Source organism: Bubalus bubalis, chromosome 3 (assembly GCF_019923935.1).
Source record: "Bubalus bubalis isolate 160015118507 breed Murrah chromosome 3, NDDB_SH_1, whole genome shotgun sequence".
In the NCBI taxonomy this organism is placed as follows: Eukaryota; Metazoa; Chordata; class Mammalia; order Artiodactyla; family Bovidae; genus Bubalus; species Bubalus bubalis.
The window spans coordinates 171,687,317-171,706,092 of NC_059159.1; the positions used below are offsets into that span (position 1 = coordinate 171,687,317).

At 50.5% G+C, this 18,776-nt stretch overlaps 1 protein-coding gene across 12 annotated transcripts in view; it reads right to left on the minus strand.

Annotated features, from left to right (window-relative positions):
• The window catches only part of CDK5RAP2 (CDK5 regulatory subunit associated protein 2), a 182,026-nt gene that overhangs the window by 127,692 nt on the left and 35,558 nt on the right, over nt 1-18,776 (minus strand). For 9 of the 12 annotated variants that reach the window (XM_044940528.2, XM_044940531.2, XM_044940527.2 and 6 more), the window contains 4 exons: nt 10,163-10,286; nt 7,144-7,298; nt 1,564-1,726; nt 399-452 (listed from right to left, as the gene is read on the minus strand). In XM_044940528.2, the coding sequence (XP_044796463.2) occupies nt 399-452; nt 1,564-1,726; nt 7,144-7,298; nt 10,163-10,286 (496 nt within the window). The other 3 variants (XM_044940532.2, XM_044940533.2, XM_044940535.2) reach the window with 3 other exon arrangements.

The following is an 18,776-nucleotide window of genomic DNA, read 5'->3' on the forward strand; positions in this document are numbered from 1 at the left end:
AATCACCACTGCCTCCCTCCCGGGCTGTTATGAGGATCAAATGAGATGATGGACATGAAAGCGCTTTCTCTGCTGCAGGCAGGACTCGGATGCGGGCAGCTGCGACTGGGGGACCCCGGAGCAGGGGCTCTGCAGCCAGACTGGTGGGTCTGAATCCTCGCTGCACCTGGGGATGGGACCTCGCCTCTCTGAGCCTCATGGGTTCCATCTGCAAAATGGGAAGGTCCACTCCACCAAGTCATCGCCAAGGTTACCAAACCCTCTCTCACACGCCTAAGGCATAACTGGCAGGCGGTGGCGCTCAGTGACTAACCCGCTGTCACACAGCATTACCTGCTGCACCCGGGAAAAAGCCGAAGGACATCCTCAAGACACTTTCAAAAACGGCATCAACATACCTGGATTCTCTCTTCAAAGCGACTTCTCTCCTTTTCCCGCTCCATCTGTGCAGCCTAAGAAAAGGCGTTCATTGGTGCCCAGAAGGAACCCACGAACCAGGAGCTCCCCCAGAACAGTGAGAATGAGTGCTCCATTTACTTTCTGTCTCCCGCTGCTGAAGCTCTCATGAACCCAAGCATCCACTCCTTACGTCTCACCTGAAGTCCACCCAAGGGAAGAACGCAAAGACAAGTAACCCCCACCGGCTGACGACCGGAGCACGAACCAAGGAGTGCAGGGAGGGGCAAAAGCCACTACCGCACAGCTCGCAGGGAGCAAGAGGGGCCAGAGGGAGGGGCGGACGCAGGCCCATCACGGCCAAAGGCAGCCAGGGAGGCTACAGGGCTCACGGCTGGGTCGGGACAAAGACGAGCCTGCTCCACAGAAAGACTGAGACGCTCCATGCACTCCAAAGCGTCCCCGGGCATGAACGGACCCGCAGCCGCCCTGGGTCCAACCAGAACCAGAAGATTTCCGCCGGGGCTGCCTGCACCGTCGGGCCTGCCCACCTGCGGCCGTGGGAGCCCCAGGCATAGGGCAGGGGGTCCGGGGGCTGCAGGGTCTGTACCAGCGACCCACCTCTTGGAGCCGGGGAGAACAGAACAACTCTCTGAGTGTGTCTCTACACTCAGCGAGGGGACCATGAGCTGCGCCTCACAAGGTGCCAAGATTAACCAAGGTGGAACGCTGACCACCCCCACTCTGAGTACAGCCAGGCCCTGAGGCAAGTTACTTCCTTTCCCCACCGCCTCTGAAGCTTCAGACCAGACCTGGCCTCAAGCCCGCCTCTGACGCCAGCGACAAAACAGGTACATACCATGACACCACCCTACAAAAAACCTGATAGATGAAAACAAAGTTCCCAGGCAACAGCATATTAACATATGGTAAAACAGAGGCGTTCGGGTATGGACTGTATTTTTAACCAACTCTACAAACACCCGAGACTAGAAAGAAAAAAACCGCCAGGGCCGCTGGCAAAGGAGGATTTCTGCTAATTCCTCAGCTCACGACAGGGACCTGGTATTTTGAAGGCCAGAGTATGTGACTGTGGGGATTGAATATGCACTCATCCCACGGGGGGTCCGGTCGGGTAATTAAAGCCCCCACCCCACCGTGCCTCACCTCAGCCTCGCCCTCCCCGTCTCCCCTCAGAGCAGCAGAAAGTCCTTGGAGTTCTCCAGACGACACAGTTTCATCAGGAGATGCCATCTGAGATTTCTCCTCTTTAAGGCACTGAATTAAAGCATCTTTGCTCTTCAAAGACAGCTTCAACTCCTCAATCAGTCTGAAAGAGAACACAAGTTAAATATTAATTCTAAGCTGTTCCCTCAGCTCAGTGGAGCAGGAGGAGGTAGGAAATGGGGCCAGACACCTTCAAAGGAGATATGTCCCAGGACTGAAGAGTTGCGTTTTGCAGGTGGGAGACTAAGGGCCAGAATTCACAGGGCATCAGCGGTGCCCTCTCCTCCAGCCCAGTCATGGCCAATCCACCCCCTGAGCAGCCAGACTATGGCCAGATCGAGTCACCCTCCTCCTCAAAGACTTTCATCAGCCCCCACTAGCGACGGCCATGGATTATGAATTTGGGCCAGGTCGGGGCGGGGGGTGGAGCGGGAAATCTCTCCCAAGGAAATCTGGCAGTGAGGCTAAAGAAACAGGAGCAACAGAGCTCAGCTGCTGCAGTGATCATGAACACAAGGAGGGCGTCTTCCAAGGCTTCTCAGGGCAACGTGTGAACAGACTGGCTGCCAAGGCAAAGGGCCAGCTCCTCAACAAGGCACTCGAGGCCCTGGCTTAAGGGCCAAGGCAGCCGGCGGCCCTGCTGACGGCCACCCTCTCCGCCCCGGGGCCTCTCCAGGGACCTCTGTCCTGCGGCTCAAGGCCCCACCACACTCCGTCTACCTGGAACCCCCTCACAGCTCTGGTCCCACCCCCACCTGATGGACGCCCACCCATTCACCGCCCATGGTCAGCCAGGCCCCCTCAGGTAGAGCTGAGCACATCCCTCTTTGGGTCACCGAATTACCCCTTACCCTGTAGGAACTGCTCCCTGACCTCAGCCAAGCTATTTAACCTTTGAGTCTGCATTCCCTCGGCTATAAAGTGGGGACAACTCGCTTCTGTGGAATGAAATAAGCTATTTAAATGCTCCATGACCCCAGGCACACAGCAGACCTCGACAAACAACAGTGGCTATGATTACTTTAAAAAAAAAAAAAACATTCAGCAATTATCATTTTGTTGGCGGACCCTCAGAAGAGTCTTTCTAGCTAAGCCTAGAAAGCACCTCGGTAGGATAAAAGAACAACGGCTTGGAAGTCTCAGAGCTTCCTGAGCGCCGGAGGTAAAGGGGAGGCATGAGTAAACGCAGCTGAAGCACCTAGCAATGCGGATTGGAGCATCTGAAAATTCATGTCCACCTATACGAGTCCTGTACCGAAATCCTAACCCCAAAGGTGATGGGATTAGGAAGTGGGGCCTTTGGGAAGAGCTGAAGTCATGAGGTTGGAACCTTCCTGAGCGGCAACATGAATGGAGCTGCAGAAAGACCCCGTAGGCCGGGGAGCCAGGGGACACAACGAGAAGCCTGAGACCCCGACGAGGACCCTGGTCCAACCATGGTGGCACCTGGCTCTCGGACTCCCAGCCTCCAGAACTCTAAGAAGTGAGTTTCTATTGTTCGTAAGCTGCCCAATCTGTGATGTTTTGTTATGGCACCCCAAAAGGACTAAAATAATTGAGCACAGCGGGAACTGGCAGCTTGGGGGCAATGCCCCCCAAAACTTGGAAAGAGGAGTAAGACTGCTCTCTAGGGGTTCCAACCTGAAATTATCACACAGTCAACTGGAGAGGCAAAAAGTCATCAAACTGCACTTAAAACGGACTTATTGTGCCGCATGTAACTTATACTTCAATAAAACTGACCTGCTTTAGCTGCCTTAAGGTGACTTCCCCGGAGGCTCAGACAGTAAAGCGTCTGCCTGCAATGTGGGGGACCAGGGTTTAATCCCTGGGTTGGGAAGACTCCTGTGGGCAGGAATCCCTTAGAAGAAATGGAGTAGCCATCATGGTCCACAAAAGAGTCCGAAATGCAGTACTTGGATGCAATCTCAAAAATGACAGAACGATCTCTGTTCGTTTCCAAGGCAAACCATTCAATATCACAGTAATCCAAGTCTATACCCCAACCAATAACGCTGAAGAAGCTGAAGTTGAACAGTTCTATGAAGACCTACAAGACGTTTTAGAGCTAACACCCAAAAAAGATGTCCTTTTCGTTATAGGGGACTGGAATGTAAAAGTAGGAAGTCAAGAAACACCTGGAGTAACGGGCAAATTTGGCCTTGGAATACGGAATGAAGCAGGGCAAAGACTAATAGAGTTTTGCCAAGAGAATGCACTGGTCATAGCAAACACCCTCTTCCAACAACACAAGAGAAGACTCTACACATGGACATCACCAGATGGTCAACACTGAAATCAGATTGATTATATTCTTTGCAGCCAAAGATGGAGAAGCTCTATACAATCAGCAAAAACAAGACTGGGAGCTGAGTATGGCTCAGATCATGAACTCCTTATTGCCAAATTCAGACTGAAATTGAAGAAAGTAGGGAAAACCACTAGACCATTCAGATATGACCTAAATCAAATCCCTTATGATTATACAGTGGAAGTGAGAAATAGATTTAAGGGCCTAGATCTGATAGAGTGCCTGATGAACTATGGATGGAGGTTCGTGACATTGTACAGGAGACAGGGATCAAGACCATTCCCATGGACAAGAAATGCAAAAAAGCAAAATGGCTGTCTGGGGAGGCCTTACAAATAGCTGTGAAAAGAAGAGAAGCGAAAAGTAAAGGAGAAAAGGAAAGATATAAGCATCTGAATGCAGAGTTCCAAAGAATAGCAAGGAGAGATAAGAAAGCCTTCTTCAGCGATCAATGCAAAGAAATAGAGGACAACAACAGAATGGGAAAGACTAGACATCTCTTCAAGAAAATTAGAAATACCAAGGGAACATTTCATGCAAAGATGGGCTCGATAAAGGACAGAAATGCTATAGACCTAACAGAAGCAGGAGATATTAAGAAGAGGTGGCAAGAATACACAGAAGAACTACACAAAAAAGATCTTCAGACCCAGATCATCACGATGGTGTGATCACTGACCTAGAGCCAGACATCCTGGAATGTGAAGTCAAGTGGGCCTTAGAAAGCATCACTACAAACAAAGCTAGTGGAGGTGATGGAATTCCAGTTGAGCTATTTCAAATCCTGGAAGATGATGCTGTGAAAGTGCTGCACTCAAGGAGGAAAAGGGGACGACAGAGGATGAGATGGCTGGATGGCATCACCAACTCGATGGACGTGGGTTTGGGCGAACTCCGGGAGCTGGTGATGGACAGGGAAGCCTGGCGTGCTGCAATTCATGGGGTCGCAAAGAGTCAGACACGACTGAGCAACTGAACTGAACTGAACTGGGAAGATCCCTGGAGAAGGAAATGGCAACCCACTCCAGTATTCTTGCCTGGAGAAGCCCCTGGACAGAAGAGGCTGGTGGGCTACAGTCCACGGGGTCACCAAGAGTCGGATTCGACGTCACCTTCTAGTTACCTTAAAGTAAGTTCCAGACCGGGACGGAAAAGGAGCAGACTGCGGCCAACCCGGAGCCCCCGCCCCGTTAAGGGGGCAGCCTCAGTCCAGCAAGGTCCTGGCCCAGCCCTGCTGCTCGGGACAGAACAGGATGATTATACAGGCAGTTGTAGAAGTCCCAGTAGGGGGTTATGTGCTGTGCTGTGCTTAGTCACTCAGTCGCGTCCGACTCCACGCGACCCCATGGACTGCAGCCCGCAGGCTCCCCTGTCCATGGGATTCTCCAGGCAAGAATAGTAGAGTGGGTCGCCATGTCCTCCTCTAAGGGACCTTCCCAACCCAAGGATCAAACCCAGGTGTCCCACGTTGCAGGCGAATTCTTTACTGACTGAGCCACTAGGGAACACAGACAGAGAAGCCTAGGGAAGCTTCGGAGGCCACTGCAGCTGACAGCAGCTCAAGGGAGCTACCGCAGCACAGGCCTGCTTGCCAAAATAGAAGCGCAAAATACGCCCCAGGCCACCCAGAGAGGAAAAACAGCGCCATCCTTCTGCTGATTGAAAAGTCAGTGATGACAGTCCTGGTTTGACCTCACAGGGTCAGACACTCTCCTCCCCAAAACAAAGGAGGGCCTAGTGATGTCAGCCTGACCTTTACTGGAGGAATGAGGAGGAAAGCGATCTTTCCCCTCCCCCGCCTCCAACTCTCTTTTGATTACAAAACTGTAGCCCACTTATTCCTCGGGACAGAGCCCTCTTGCCTGACCACTTGCATCTCTCACAAGTGTCTTATATTAATAAATCTACTTCTTGCCTATCACTTTGCCTCTCGCTGAACCCCTTCTGAGCTGAGACACAAAGAACCTGAGCCTCAGTAAGTCCAGACACCAGGTGAGTGATTCTAATTGAAAGAGGGTGGGTTCAGATCCCAGACTAGGTTTTAGCTGGGTTTGAGTAAAGTCGCGCTCAGAGGTGTGAAGTTTTGCTGCCACGCCTTGCAGGTTTTTAAGAGAAACTGGAAATCTAGACTTTCACATGAAATTAGACTTTTTCTTCCTAATGTTAGCAACAAATTGAAAGTTATCAAAATACTGTGTAGGCCAAGTGTAAGTGTCTGTGGGCCGTATTTGACCTGCAGGGCTCCTCCAGGCCCACTACCTTAGAGACACAGACTAGACGTAAGGTCAGATTGAAGGAAATCAAGTGGCTAGATCACCTACCTTTGAGAAGGGTGGTGGGAACCCAGGACACAAGCGAGGTCCTCCCAGGGAGGGCTCTGCTCAGTGGCGGCCGGTCACGTGACAGATCTGGACCCACCTCACCAGGGCAGGACCACAGAGCCCTGTTCATCCAGCTCTGTGCTTTGGAACTCACCTCTGACCTCAGCGTAGCTTCCTGGGCAGGCCCACCTCCGGGGAGGGAACACACTGGCTCCAGCCCCAGGAGAGGCCACAGGGAGCGCCGCAGCAGGGCCAGCGGAAATCAGGGCGGCCCCTCCCCCAGAGACAGCTGCACCTGCGTCTCCTGAGTCACTAGGTTGTTTCATCTCGTGAGCAATATGTCTATGCCCTCCAAGATTGTTTTTCCCTTTTTCCTTTGGCTACCAGGAAGCTTATGGCCAAAACCTGGATGCTAAATTTAGTATAAGCAGAACTTTTCAGCATGGATTTCTGTCTACTAACCCCACCTCTGTCCTCATATCACTACCCTATTCCTTTCCCTTTCATCCTAATTTTATCCCTGGTTTTCTCACTGTGGGGACCAAGTAGAAAAAGAAGGGAACAAGGATAGGAAGGGGGTAACTCCTTCCCTTGTTTTGGATCATGCCGTGCTATGCTAAGACACTGCAGTCGTGTCCGACTCTTTGTGACCCCATGGACTGCAGCGCAGCAGGCTCCTCCGTCCATGGGATTCCCCAGGCAAGAACACTGGAGTGGGCTGCCATTTCCTTCCCCAGGGGACCTTCCCAGCCCAGGGATGGAACCCATGTGTCGTGTCTCCTGCCCTGGCAGGTGGGTTCTTTGCCACTAGCACCAGCTGGGAGGCCCGGTAGTGGATCACGCGGCCAGACAAATGGACATCGGAGCCTCACGGGGGTGCGAGCCCACCTGTCCTTCCCTTCCAGGACCGCAGCCATCTCCAGGTCCCCCTCGCGCATCTTCTTCATCTCTGAAAGCTTGCTTTCCAAGCTCAGTCGCAGAGCCTTCTCTGATTCTGTCCCAGCAAAGGCCTTTTCCATTTCTGCTTGGGCGGCTTTCACATCCTAGAGTTAAATTAAATGCATTTGATGCAATTTTTCAATACAATTGGGAACATTTTGAAAGGAAATTGGATTAAAACATAAATATTTATGACTTTTTCTCCGGCACATTTCCCCTCCCTGAATTGTACTACACATGGGGAGAATCAGTAATAAATACATTCACCAGCCATTTTCCCCCTCTTATATCCTGAAGAGTAATAGGCATTTCCAGTGGAAAAGACTCTACAAGAACCGTATTTGGGGTTTTGAAAAATCGGATCAATATTTACAGCTTCAATGAGTACGAAGAGAAATGTGCTTCTCAATACCTAAACATACATAATTCCTAAGAGTCACCATCAGCCCCATACACGTTCATCCCACCCCCACTGCCCCCTCACTATTTTTTTTTTTAGGATAATGACTATACGACTCGAAAGTACATTTTCTAAACCTCCAAGGTGATTTAGGTGGTGAGAAACTCTATGTTCTTCCTGAGAGCTCAGAGAAGCCAGAGAGAAACTGTCTAGATGGCGTGGGCAGCGTCTGTGTGAGGGAAAAGGTCCTGGTGCTGAGGCAAGTGGCCTGACGGTGGGTCTCAATCTGCAAGCCCTCGGCCAGCAGCCTCTGACTGCGCCACAGAGGAAAGTCAGATCAAACCGGGCTCAAAACCCAGCTCTCCCACTTACTCACTGGGTGACCTCATGTAGCCCCTTAACCTCCCTGAGCCTGTTTCCCAACCTATAAGACAGGGACAGGAACCTCGCTGGCAGTCCAGGGACTAAGACTGCGAGCTCCCAGTGCAGGGGCCGGGGTTCAATCCCTGGGCAGGGAACCAGAGCCCACATCCACAACTGAAGACCCCACGCGCCTCAACTAGGGCCTGGTGCAGCCAAATAAACAATAAACAAAAAACAGAAAACAAATAAGCACCATCTCTCCAGAGTTGCTGGAGACTCTGTCACATGCCTGCTGCATCCCAGGAGACCACACATGCTGGCTCTCCTCCCTGCCTCCCCCCACAGCGTGTCCTCCACCACCGCCTTCCCAAGAGGGTGAGAGCCTGGCGATCTCGATGGCAGCTGGGGAAAACTTACCAATGTTCTGAGACAAAAAACAGCAGAATCTATTATTTGCTGAGTGCCTACTGATGCCGGGCTTTGAGCAAGGAGCTTCATTTGTATCACCTGTGATCCTCACTCAACTCCAGGAATTACAGCCTGAGAGACAGGCTGGGGCAGCTCAGCCGGAAGCGCCGCAGCCAGAGCGCCCGGCACCCGCCCGGCACCCGCTCTGCGCCCGCGGCCCCGGGCTTCGTTCTCAAAGAGGGAGTTACCTCGTACATCTACTGAAGGGATGAACGAAATCCGTGTATGAAAAGGCTAAGAAACCCTTCTTAGGTGTGACATGTGGTATCTCAGACATGGTAAGCCCCCCATAAATCGCTGGTTCACTGCTGTTTATTACAATCACTGCAGGGCAGGCGCCTTCGGCCTCATTTCACAAACGAGGCAGATGAGCCTCAAGGGGCACGTGTCTTCTCCATGGTGACAAAGCAGTGACTGAGCAGGAATTCAACCCCGCACGCCAGGCACGCTGTTTCCCTAAAACGGAGCACAAAACTGGGAAACCCAAGACAACTGAGCCAAGAGGTGAAGTTTCCCGAAGTCTCAGAATTACGTTTTAACTTCAGAATTCGTGCTCGAAAGACTCTCCTTCTGCTTTCAGCTCAGCTGCTTATGATCCAGACTAGGTTCCCCACCCTTCTGAGCCAGTCTCCTCATCTGTATTTTGGACCTACACACCCCCCTGGGGCTGCTGTGAACAGGAAGAACGGAAAAGACCGTTATCGACCGCAAAGCACAGAGCAAGCGGATCTGCTGTTTCCATCCAGGTGTCATCTCCCCTCTTACCTGCTCAGAAGAATCAAGGTTACAGGGAGAGAAAGTGAGATGAAACGACAGACTTCAAAGACCAAGAATGAAGGAACTGCTATTATTTCTCAGTACTAGCTTAACATGGAGGAAAACTTTCTAACATCTAGGAGACAATATATTTTGGCCAAGAAGCTTCCTGCCTCCCACCAGTCACAGGCAGCACTTGGCTGAGAGTTGGTGGGAGAAGGGGCCACACGAGCGGCTCCCCGAGAAGAGGGGTCAGGGAGCATAGGCAGAGTAGGGGCCGGAGGCTGGGCTCTGGGGGCTGGGGCCATGCGGCCACGCGAGTCAGGAAGCCCAGCTCTGGGCTGAGCTGTGTTAGGTGGGCCCTCCCCTCGCTGGGCCTCAGCTTCCCCTTCTGCAAAGAGACTGAACTAGAGGAGAAGAAGGGTAGTGTGGCAGCCAGAACACAGGCTTTAGAACCAGCAGCTGTAAGTTTAAATGGGCTTCCCTGGTGGCTCAGTGGTCAAGAATCCATCTGCCAATGTAGGAGACACAGGAGAGACGGGTTTGACTCCTGGGTCGGGAAGATCCCATGGAGTGGGAAAAAATGGCAACCTGCTCCAGTCTTCTTACCTGGGAAATCCCATGGACAGAGGAGCCTGGCGGGCTACAGTCTAGGGGGTCACAAAGAGACGGACACCACTTAGAGACTCAACAACAAGAACGTCCAACCGGGGATTAAGGTTGGACTCGCGTTTCTCTCTGTCCCTCCGTGCCCTCATCTACAGGACACAGACGGTCAAGGGCGGCGGGCAAGGTGCTCAGGTACGGATTCCATACACACAGCGCCCAGAGCAGGGCTGCAGCCAGGAGGCACGCAGGAGGTGGCTCTTGCTTCTGCTGACACCCTGACAGGTTACAGAGAAGAGGAAAAGGAACAAGATTCTGCTCCCTCTGTTATGAACCCACTGTAACGAACAGTCTCCTCAGGGCTCACAGACTCGCCTCTTCTAAGAGGTGTATCCTCTTGGTTAGGACATCTTCGACCTGGCGGACCTTCTTCTGAGCATCTTCCTTCACCCGCTGAACTTCAGAGCCGCCCCCTCCGGCGAGGCTCTCAACTGCTTTGCTGTGAAAAGAAGCAAAGGCGTAAAATGCACAAGCGTGACGGTCAGATGGTGATTCCAGTGGCTCCAAAGAGACAAAGAGTATTTGCTGGTCCCTTCTCCCACAGACCTGTGCTGAGCTTTTTTTCTTTAATATTTGTAATTCACAAGCAGAAATAATGTAATACATAAATGTATTAAACCAGTCATGCAGTACACCTTCAACCTACACAATGTCACATGCCAACTATGTTTCAATTAAAACACCTATATGTGGTATCTGTGTATGTGTTTATATGTGGTTTGTATACTATCCAGTGATTTCCTTAGGGTCAATTCCTAAACACGGAATTACTAAGTTAAAGGATAAGCGCATTTTCAAGACATCTGACAGCTACTGCCAAATTCCCCACCACAGAACTTCCGATAAAGCACACCTCCACCACTGGCAGGAAAGGCGGAGAGCAGGTGTGAGAACCAGCGTGCAAGGAGCAGGATGCAGGGGACTCCTGCGGCGGCCCAGTGCTTGAGACACTGCACGGCCACTGCAGGGGGCACAGACTCAGACCCTGGTCAGGGACCGAACATGCCGCCTGGTGCAGCCACAGAGAAAAGAAAGAAAAGGGGTCAGGAAGCAAAGAAAACAAACCTGAGGGCAAAGGTCGGCCACTGGAGGGAAAGCGTCTCAAACCCAGCACGACCATTCTGTGAGCACCAGCAGTGACTGCGGGCCCAAGGGGAGGGGGTCACCCGCTCCTCGCGCCCCCCCCACCTCCAACACAAAGCCCCGAGCTCGTGCCGCTGGGCATCACGGGGTGCCCGCTCGGCCTGACCAGCGGCGGTGGGGCTGGCGCTCCAGAACCGGACACGGGGCCGCCACCACTGATGGCCTTTCCTTTTGGTTCTCAAAAGAGAAAAACAGGGTCAGATGTGAATTTCTGAGACACAGACTCAGAGCAGTTCTCTTCGGATTTCCAAAGTGACTGCAGATTTCCGGAAGGCAGAATAATAAAGGAAACGGCTCCACCTAAAGCTCGTTTTTCAGAAAAACGACAAAAGAATAAATCTATTCATCGCCAGCCTCCCATGCCCTACTTTAAGGGTATATAACATTTTTCCAACCAGGAGCCACGTGAGCAGACACTCTCATGCACAGGCCACGTGCGTTTCTGACTGAGAACAATGGAGAGTCAACAGGGCCATGCTTGCCATCCACGTCTCAGACACGAGTCGCTGCAAATACAGACTCCATTCCTATCTTGTTCCCTGTTACCAACAGGCCTTCGGAAGCCCCCCACCCCGTGTCATGACATCATTTTAATGGAATTCAATGTGAACAACTGCAAAGAAACAGCAGGGGGTCTGGGGCTGAACAGATCTGCTTCCAAATTTTGACTCTATTATGTCCTCAGTGTGACTCTGGTTAAACTACCTCTTACATCTCGGTTTCCTCATTTGACAAATGAAATGATTACCTCTTAGAACAAACGTGCTAACACGCGTGTCGCTCCTCTGATCTGAGTGCTGCCTGCTAGCCCATGTCCCTGAGGACGGCGGTGCTGGCCCCTGCTGAGCGGCTCCGAGCGGCCTCGCTGCCCGCCTCGGCGGGTGTCTGAGCTAAGAACAGATCCTCGAGGGCTGGGACTAAGGCCACCATGGCCACCTCCCAATTAATGCCATGAGATGTCCTCAGACCCCGCCCAATCCCCTCCATCATTTCCTGATCAGGACTGTCTGGGATTCACTCCTCAAGAGGCATTATACACGGCTGAAAGATTTCTGTTTTAAAAGCTTTCCCCTCCTGAGCCTTGAACACAGTATTTTTCCAGTCCCCAACTTCCACTGACTACCACAAATGTTTTACCCCTTCAGTTTTACAGGAACTTCTCTAGAAAACCGCTGGCTCCACCAGCCTCCCCTCCACCCTGCGCCACCTCCCCCGACAGCCAGCAAGTGCAAATACCAGCCACGATCAAATGTCTGTGTTTTGCAGTCTGCATCATACACGTGGTCAAGAGGCTGACTACAATTTTTAACAAGTACTGGCATTATTCAATTTGGGTGCATTTTAGTTATGCCACTAAAATGTATTCCCAATAATAAATGTTCCAACTTTTCATTTATCATCTTTGTATTTTACAGTTACTATAGCAATAAAATTTATACTCGGCAGTATGGTGCAATTTTCCCCTACTAATGGAATTATTATTTTTGTTTGTGTTTTAAAGCCACAGAGATAAAATTTACTCTTGACAATATGTCTGCTTTTGCTCTTAATGCTCTCTTATTGTAACTGAGAAATATAATAATAGAAAGCCAGAAAACATATATGTTTACTGCATGGCAAGGTGGAGCAAGCTCCAGAGATGATCAGCCCCAGTTCTGCTGCCAGAAGAACTGGGCAAGTCCTCCCATCCACTGAGCCTCAGTTTTCTCTTCACTCAAATGGGAATACTGGCTGCCTCAAATAGCTGTTATAAAATCCGATGCGATAAAGCATGTCAAGTGCCAGACCCATGTCAAGTGCCAGGATCTGGGCCACAGTAGGACCTCAATAAATGTTACTTCTTGGAAGGTAGAAGGGAAGCTCTAGAGGGAGGGGTTACATGTAAACTTACAGCTGATTCACACTGCTGTACAGCAGAAACCAAAAACACTTTAAAGCAATTATCTTCCAATTAAAAATACACTTTTTAAAAAAATGTTAGTTCTCTCCTTTCTTTATAGAAACTTCTCCTTACAGAATCTGGTGCAAGAGATGAGACAGACACCAAGACCAAAGGAGAGAAAGGGTTTAGAGAAGCGGCTCTAACCCAGCTTTCCACCCAATACAAGAAAGAATTTTTCTGGGAACACCACCCTCCCTATCCTTTTTAATCCTCAACATTTCCTCTTGATTCTTTCTATCCTAGTTATGGTTCTTTAGGAAAAGCAAGGCCTCTTCCTGTAACAGATGCTGCGCAGTTCAGGGCCAGGACAGGTACCTTCAGCAGGTGCTCAGTGGACGCAGCACAGAGCCACGGCAGGGCTGCGACCAGCGCGCCAAGCGCAGCCGAGAGGAGCTACCCCACGTCCGAGGTCAGGGGCAGAAGCCAGGAGGACCCCATGCCCTAAGGGTGGCGGCCAAGAGGAGTTACCCCACGTCCGAGGTCGGGCAGCGGCCGAGACTGCCAGACTGCAACGGCACAGGAACGGCGGAGAGGAGCTGCCCCGCGTCCGAGGTCGGGGGGGGGGGGGGGGCCGCCGAGCAGAGATACCCAGCGCCCGAGGTCAGGGGCGGCGACGAGAGGAGTTACCCGAGTCCGAGGTCAGGGGCGGCAGCAGGGAGGAGATACCCCACGCCCTTAAGCCCGAGGCCAGGGGCGGGGGCGGGAAGACCAACTCCGCATCCAAGGCGCTTGCGCATGCGCAGGAGGGCCTAGAGGAGCTATCCCACGTTGAAGGTCAGGAAGGGCGGTGGTGAGGAGATACCCCTCGTCCAAGGTAAGGAGCAATGACTGCGCTTTGCTGGAGCAGGGGTGAAGAGATACTCCACACCCAAAGTAAGAGAAACCCAAGTAAGACGGTAGGTGTTGCAAGAGGGCATCAGAGGGCAGACACACTGAAACCATACTCAAAGAAAACTAGTCAATCTTATCACACTAGGACCACAGCCTTGTCTAACTCAATGAAACTAAGCCATGCCCGAGGGGCAACCCAAGATGGGCGGGTCATGGTGGAGAGATCTGACAGAATGTGGTCCACTGGAGACGGGAATGGCAAACCACTTCAGTATTCTTGCCTTGAGAACCCCATGAACAGTATGAAAAGGCAAAATGATAGCATACTTAAAGAGAAACTCCCCAGGTCAGTAGGTGCCCAATATGCTACTGGAGATCAGTGGAGAAATAACTCCAGAAAGAATGAAGGGATGGAGCCAAAGCAAAAAGAATATCTAGCTGTGGATGTGACTGGTGATAGAAGCAAGGTCCGATGCTGTACAGAGCAATATTGCATAGGAACCTGGAATGTCAGGTCCACGAATCAAGGCAAATTGGAAGTGGTCAAACAAGTTTGAGATGGCAAGAGTGAATGTCGACATTCTAGGAATCAGCGAGCTGAAATGGACTGGAATGGGTGAATTTAACTCAGATGACCATTATATCTACTACTGTGGGCAGGAATCCCTCAGAAGAAATGGAGTGGCCATCATGGTCAACAAAAGAGTCTGAAATGCAGTACTTGGATGCAATCTCAAAAACGACAGAACGATCTCTGTTCGTTTCCAAGGCAAACCATTCAATATCACAGTAATCCAAGTCTATGCCCCAACCAACAACGCTGAAGAAGCTGAAGTTGAACGGTTCTATGAAGACCTACAACACGTTTTAGAACTAACACCCAAAAAAGATGTCCTTTTCATTATAGGGGACTGGAATGTAAAAGTAGGAAGTCAAGAAACACCTGGAGTAACGGGCAAATTTGGCCTTGGAATACGGAATGAAGCAGGGCAAAGACTAATAGAGTTTTGCCAAGAGAATGCACTGGTCATAGCAAACACCCTCTTCCAACAACACAAGAGAAGACTCTACACATGGACATCACCAGATGGTCAACACCGAAATCAGATTGATTATATTCTTTGCAGCCAAAGATGGAGAACCTCTATACAGTCAGCAAAAACAAGACTGGGAGCTGAGTATGGCTCAGACCATGAACTCCTTATTGCCAAATTCAGACTGAAATTGAAGAAAGTAGGGAAAACTAGACCATTCTGGTATGACCTAAATCAAATCCCTTATGATTATACAGTGGAAGTGAGAAATAGATTTAAGGGCCTAGATCTGATAGATAGAGTGCCTGTTAAGGCCTAGATCTGATAGATAGAATGCCTGATCAACTATGGAATGAGGTTTGTGACACTGTACAGGAGACAGGGATCAAGACCATCCCCATGGAAAAGAAATGCAAAAAAGCAAAATGGCTGTCTGGGGAGGCCTTACAAATAGCTGTGAAAAGAAGAGAAGCAAAAAGCAAAGGAGAAAAGGAAAGATATAAACATCTGAATGCAGAGTTCCAAAGAATAGCAAGAAGAGATAAGAAAGCCTTCTTCAGCGATCAATGCAAAGGAATAGAGGAAAACAACAGAATGGGAAAGACTAGAGATCTCTTCAAGAAAATCAGAGATACCAAAGGAACGTTTCATGCAAAGATGGGCTCGATAAAGGACAGAAATGGTATGGACCTAACAGAAGCAGAAGATATTAAGAAGAGATGGCAAGAATACACAGAAGAACTGTACAAAAAAGATCTTCACGACCCAGATAATCACGATAGTGTGATCACTGACCTAGAGCCAGACATCCTGGAATGTGAAGTCAAGTGGGCCTTAGAAAGCATCACTACGAACAAAGCTAGTGGAGGTGACAGAATTCCAGTTGAGCTATTCCAAATCCTGAAAGATGATGCTGTGAAAGTGCTGCACTCAATATGCCAGCAAATGTGGAAAACTCAGCAGTGGCTACAGGACTGGAAAAGGTCAGTTTTCATTCCAATCCCAAAGAAAGGCAATGCCAAAGAATGCTCAAACTACCGCACAATTGCACTCATCTCACACGCTAGTAAAGTAATGCTCAAAATTCTCCAAGCCAGGCTTCAGCAATACATGAACCATGAACTTCCAGATGTTCAAGCTGGTTTTAGAAAAGGAAGAGGAACCAGAGATTAAATTGCCAACATCTGCTGGATCATGGAAAAAGCAAGAGAGTTCCAGAAAAACATCTATTTCAAAATCTGCTTTATTGACTATGCCAAAGCCTTCGACTGTGTGGATCACAATAAACTGTGGAAAATTCTGAAAGAGATGGGAATACCAGACCACCTGATCTGCCTCTTGAGAAATCTGTATGCAGGTCAGGAAGCAACAGTTCGAACTGGACATGGAACAACAGACTGGTTCCAAATAGGAAAAGGAGTACGTCAAGGCTGTATATTGTCACCCTGTTTATTTAACTTATATGCAGAATACATCATGAGAAACGCTGGACTGGAAGAAACACAAGCTGGAATCAAGATTGCTGGGAGAAATATCAATCACCTCAGATATGCAGATGACACCACCCTTATGGCAGAAAGTGAAGAGGAACTAAAAAGCCTCTTGATGAAGGTGAAAGAGGAGAGTGAAAAAGTTGGCTTAAAGCTCAACATTCAGAAAACGAAGATCATGGCATCCGGTCCCATCACTTCATGGGAACTAGATGGGTAAACAGTGGAAACAGTGTCAGACTTTATTTTTCTGGGCTCCAAAATCACTGCAGATGGTGACTGCAGCCATGAAATTAAAAGACGCTTACTCCTTGGAAGGAAAGTTATGACCAACCTAGATAGCATATTCAAAAGCAGAGACATTACTCTGCCAACAAAGCCCTGTCTAGTCAAGGCTATGGTTTTTCCTGTGGTCATGTATGGATGTGAGAGTTGGACTGTGAAGAAGGCTGAGTGCCGAAGAATTGATGCTTTTGAACTGGGGTGTTGGAGAAGACTCTCGAGAGTCCCTCTAACTGCAAGGAGATCCAACCAGTCCATTCTGAAGGAGATCAGTCCTGGGATTTCTTTAGAAGGAATGATGCTGAAGCTGAAACTCCAGTACTTTGGCCACCTCATGCGAAGAGTTGACTCATTGGAAAAGACTCTGATGCTGGGAGGATTGGGGGCAAGAGGAGAAGGGGACGACAGAGGATGAGATGGCTGGATGGCATCACTGACTCGATGGACGTGAGTCTGAGTGAACTCCGGGAGTTGGTGATGGACAGGGAGGCCTGGCGTGCTGCGATTCATGGGGTCGCAAAGAGTCGGACACGACTGAGCGACTAATCTGATCTGATCCACACAAAGGCCCCAGGAAGCAAGAACAGCGGAGAAGCTAAGACTCAGAAGCCAAAGACCCGGCCGCTGGCCAGGGCCCCTGCCCTTTCCACGGGCCCCGCCTCCACTCAGGTAGGGGAGCAGCCTCGGGGCCTCACCAGGTGTACAGTCATGCTGGAGAAGCGAGAATCACACGCAGGAAAATCAAGTACCCAAAACCTAGCGCTGGGATACAAGTCAGGGACTCGAGTCCTAATTCCAGCTCTGGTCTTTCTAAGCAGTTTTGCTGCGCTCTTTCCCTTCTCCAGACCTGAATTCCCCTCCTCGAGGAAAAGGAGGTTTTTCCAAGAAAGCTGCCTAGCTCCCAGGATAATGATGGAAGGTGAATGAGCCTGAAAGCATCTTATCAACGGTGACGTGTGACGTGCATATGGGCTCATCACGGTCGCCAGAGGAGTTTGCGGAGGGGCTGATATGGGGCCCGTAGGCAGCCACGGGACTCAGCCTGGGCCTCTACGGCGGGGAGGCGAGAGCAGAGTCACCGGGGCCGGCAGCGAATGGGGAAGCAGAGAGTCCTGCCAGGGCAAAGCAGAGCCGCAGGGGCAGGGCATGCTTAGTATCTGCGCGCCATTTGGGACGAGGCGCTGGTGGAGAGCAGGCTGGCGCAGTGGACTCACTGTGAATATCCTTACGTAGAAACTCTGCCCTGGGAGGCTTCCCTGACATCACCCTGTCCACCCCTTACCCAGCCCTGTGGACTGTGCTTCCCAAACGTCCACCCAATCCCCGCCAACAGCTCATCACGAGTCTCTCAGCTCAACTACTGAACTCGCCTCCCTGCCTCCACCCCGGCTCCCCCCACAGAACATTCCCCACTCGGCCTCCAGAGTGATCTTTTTAAAAACAAAAACAAAGCCCTGATTGTATCAGCAGCTTAAAACTCATGACTGTTTTCATGGGATCTCAGGATAAAAAGACCAAAATCTCTGGCGTGGCCTCAAGACCCTGAAAGACGAGCCTGAGCCCCGAGGCACTCTGGATCACCTGAGACACACACACTCCCGTCTCCTTCAAGACTCTCCCCTCTTTCCCCTGGTTAAGGCCTACTTATCCCCAGGTCTCATTGCAAATGCTGCCTTCCCAGCCACAGACCTCTAGTTACACACGTACGGCCGCCGAGCTTACTCTCATGGCGCCCTTTGTTCTCTGAGCTCTTTTCCCAATTTGTATTTACAGATCTATATTTCCAAGTACTTGATCCCCATCACTGCTTCCAGAATGTAAGCCCCACCTGTCTGTCTGGATCACCGCTCTATTCTCAGGAACCTAGGCCAGTACGGCACATAACAACTGCTTGAGAAATATTTTCTGAATAAATTAATTAAGCTGATCAGATGAAGAAAGGGCCCCAACTCCAGTCTAGGCACTTGGGGAATCGATGCGTACAAACGCGGGCACCAGCCATGGAACGCTCAGCCCGGTGTGCTGGTATGGAGGCATGCATGTAGCCTTTGTGAATCTGGGTCTCCATGTACACACGCCTGGCTAGAAACAAGTCCTGGCCAAGATCCGCAGCAGGCAGGGTGCTGAGCATGCAACAGACCGAATTCTACTACTGGTTTCCCGGCTTGGTAAAGTCGATTTGACTCCCTGCCCAGAGAACAATGTTG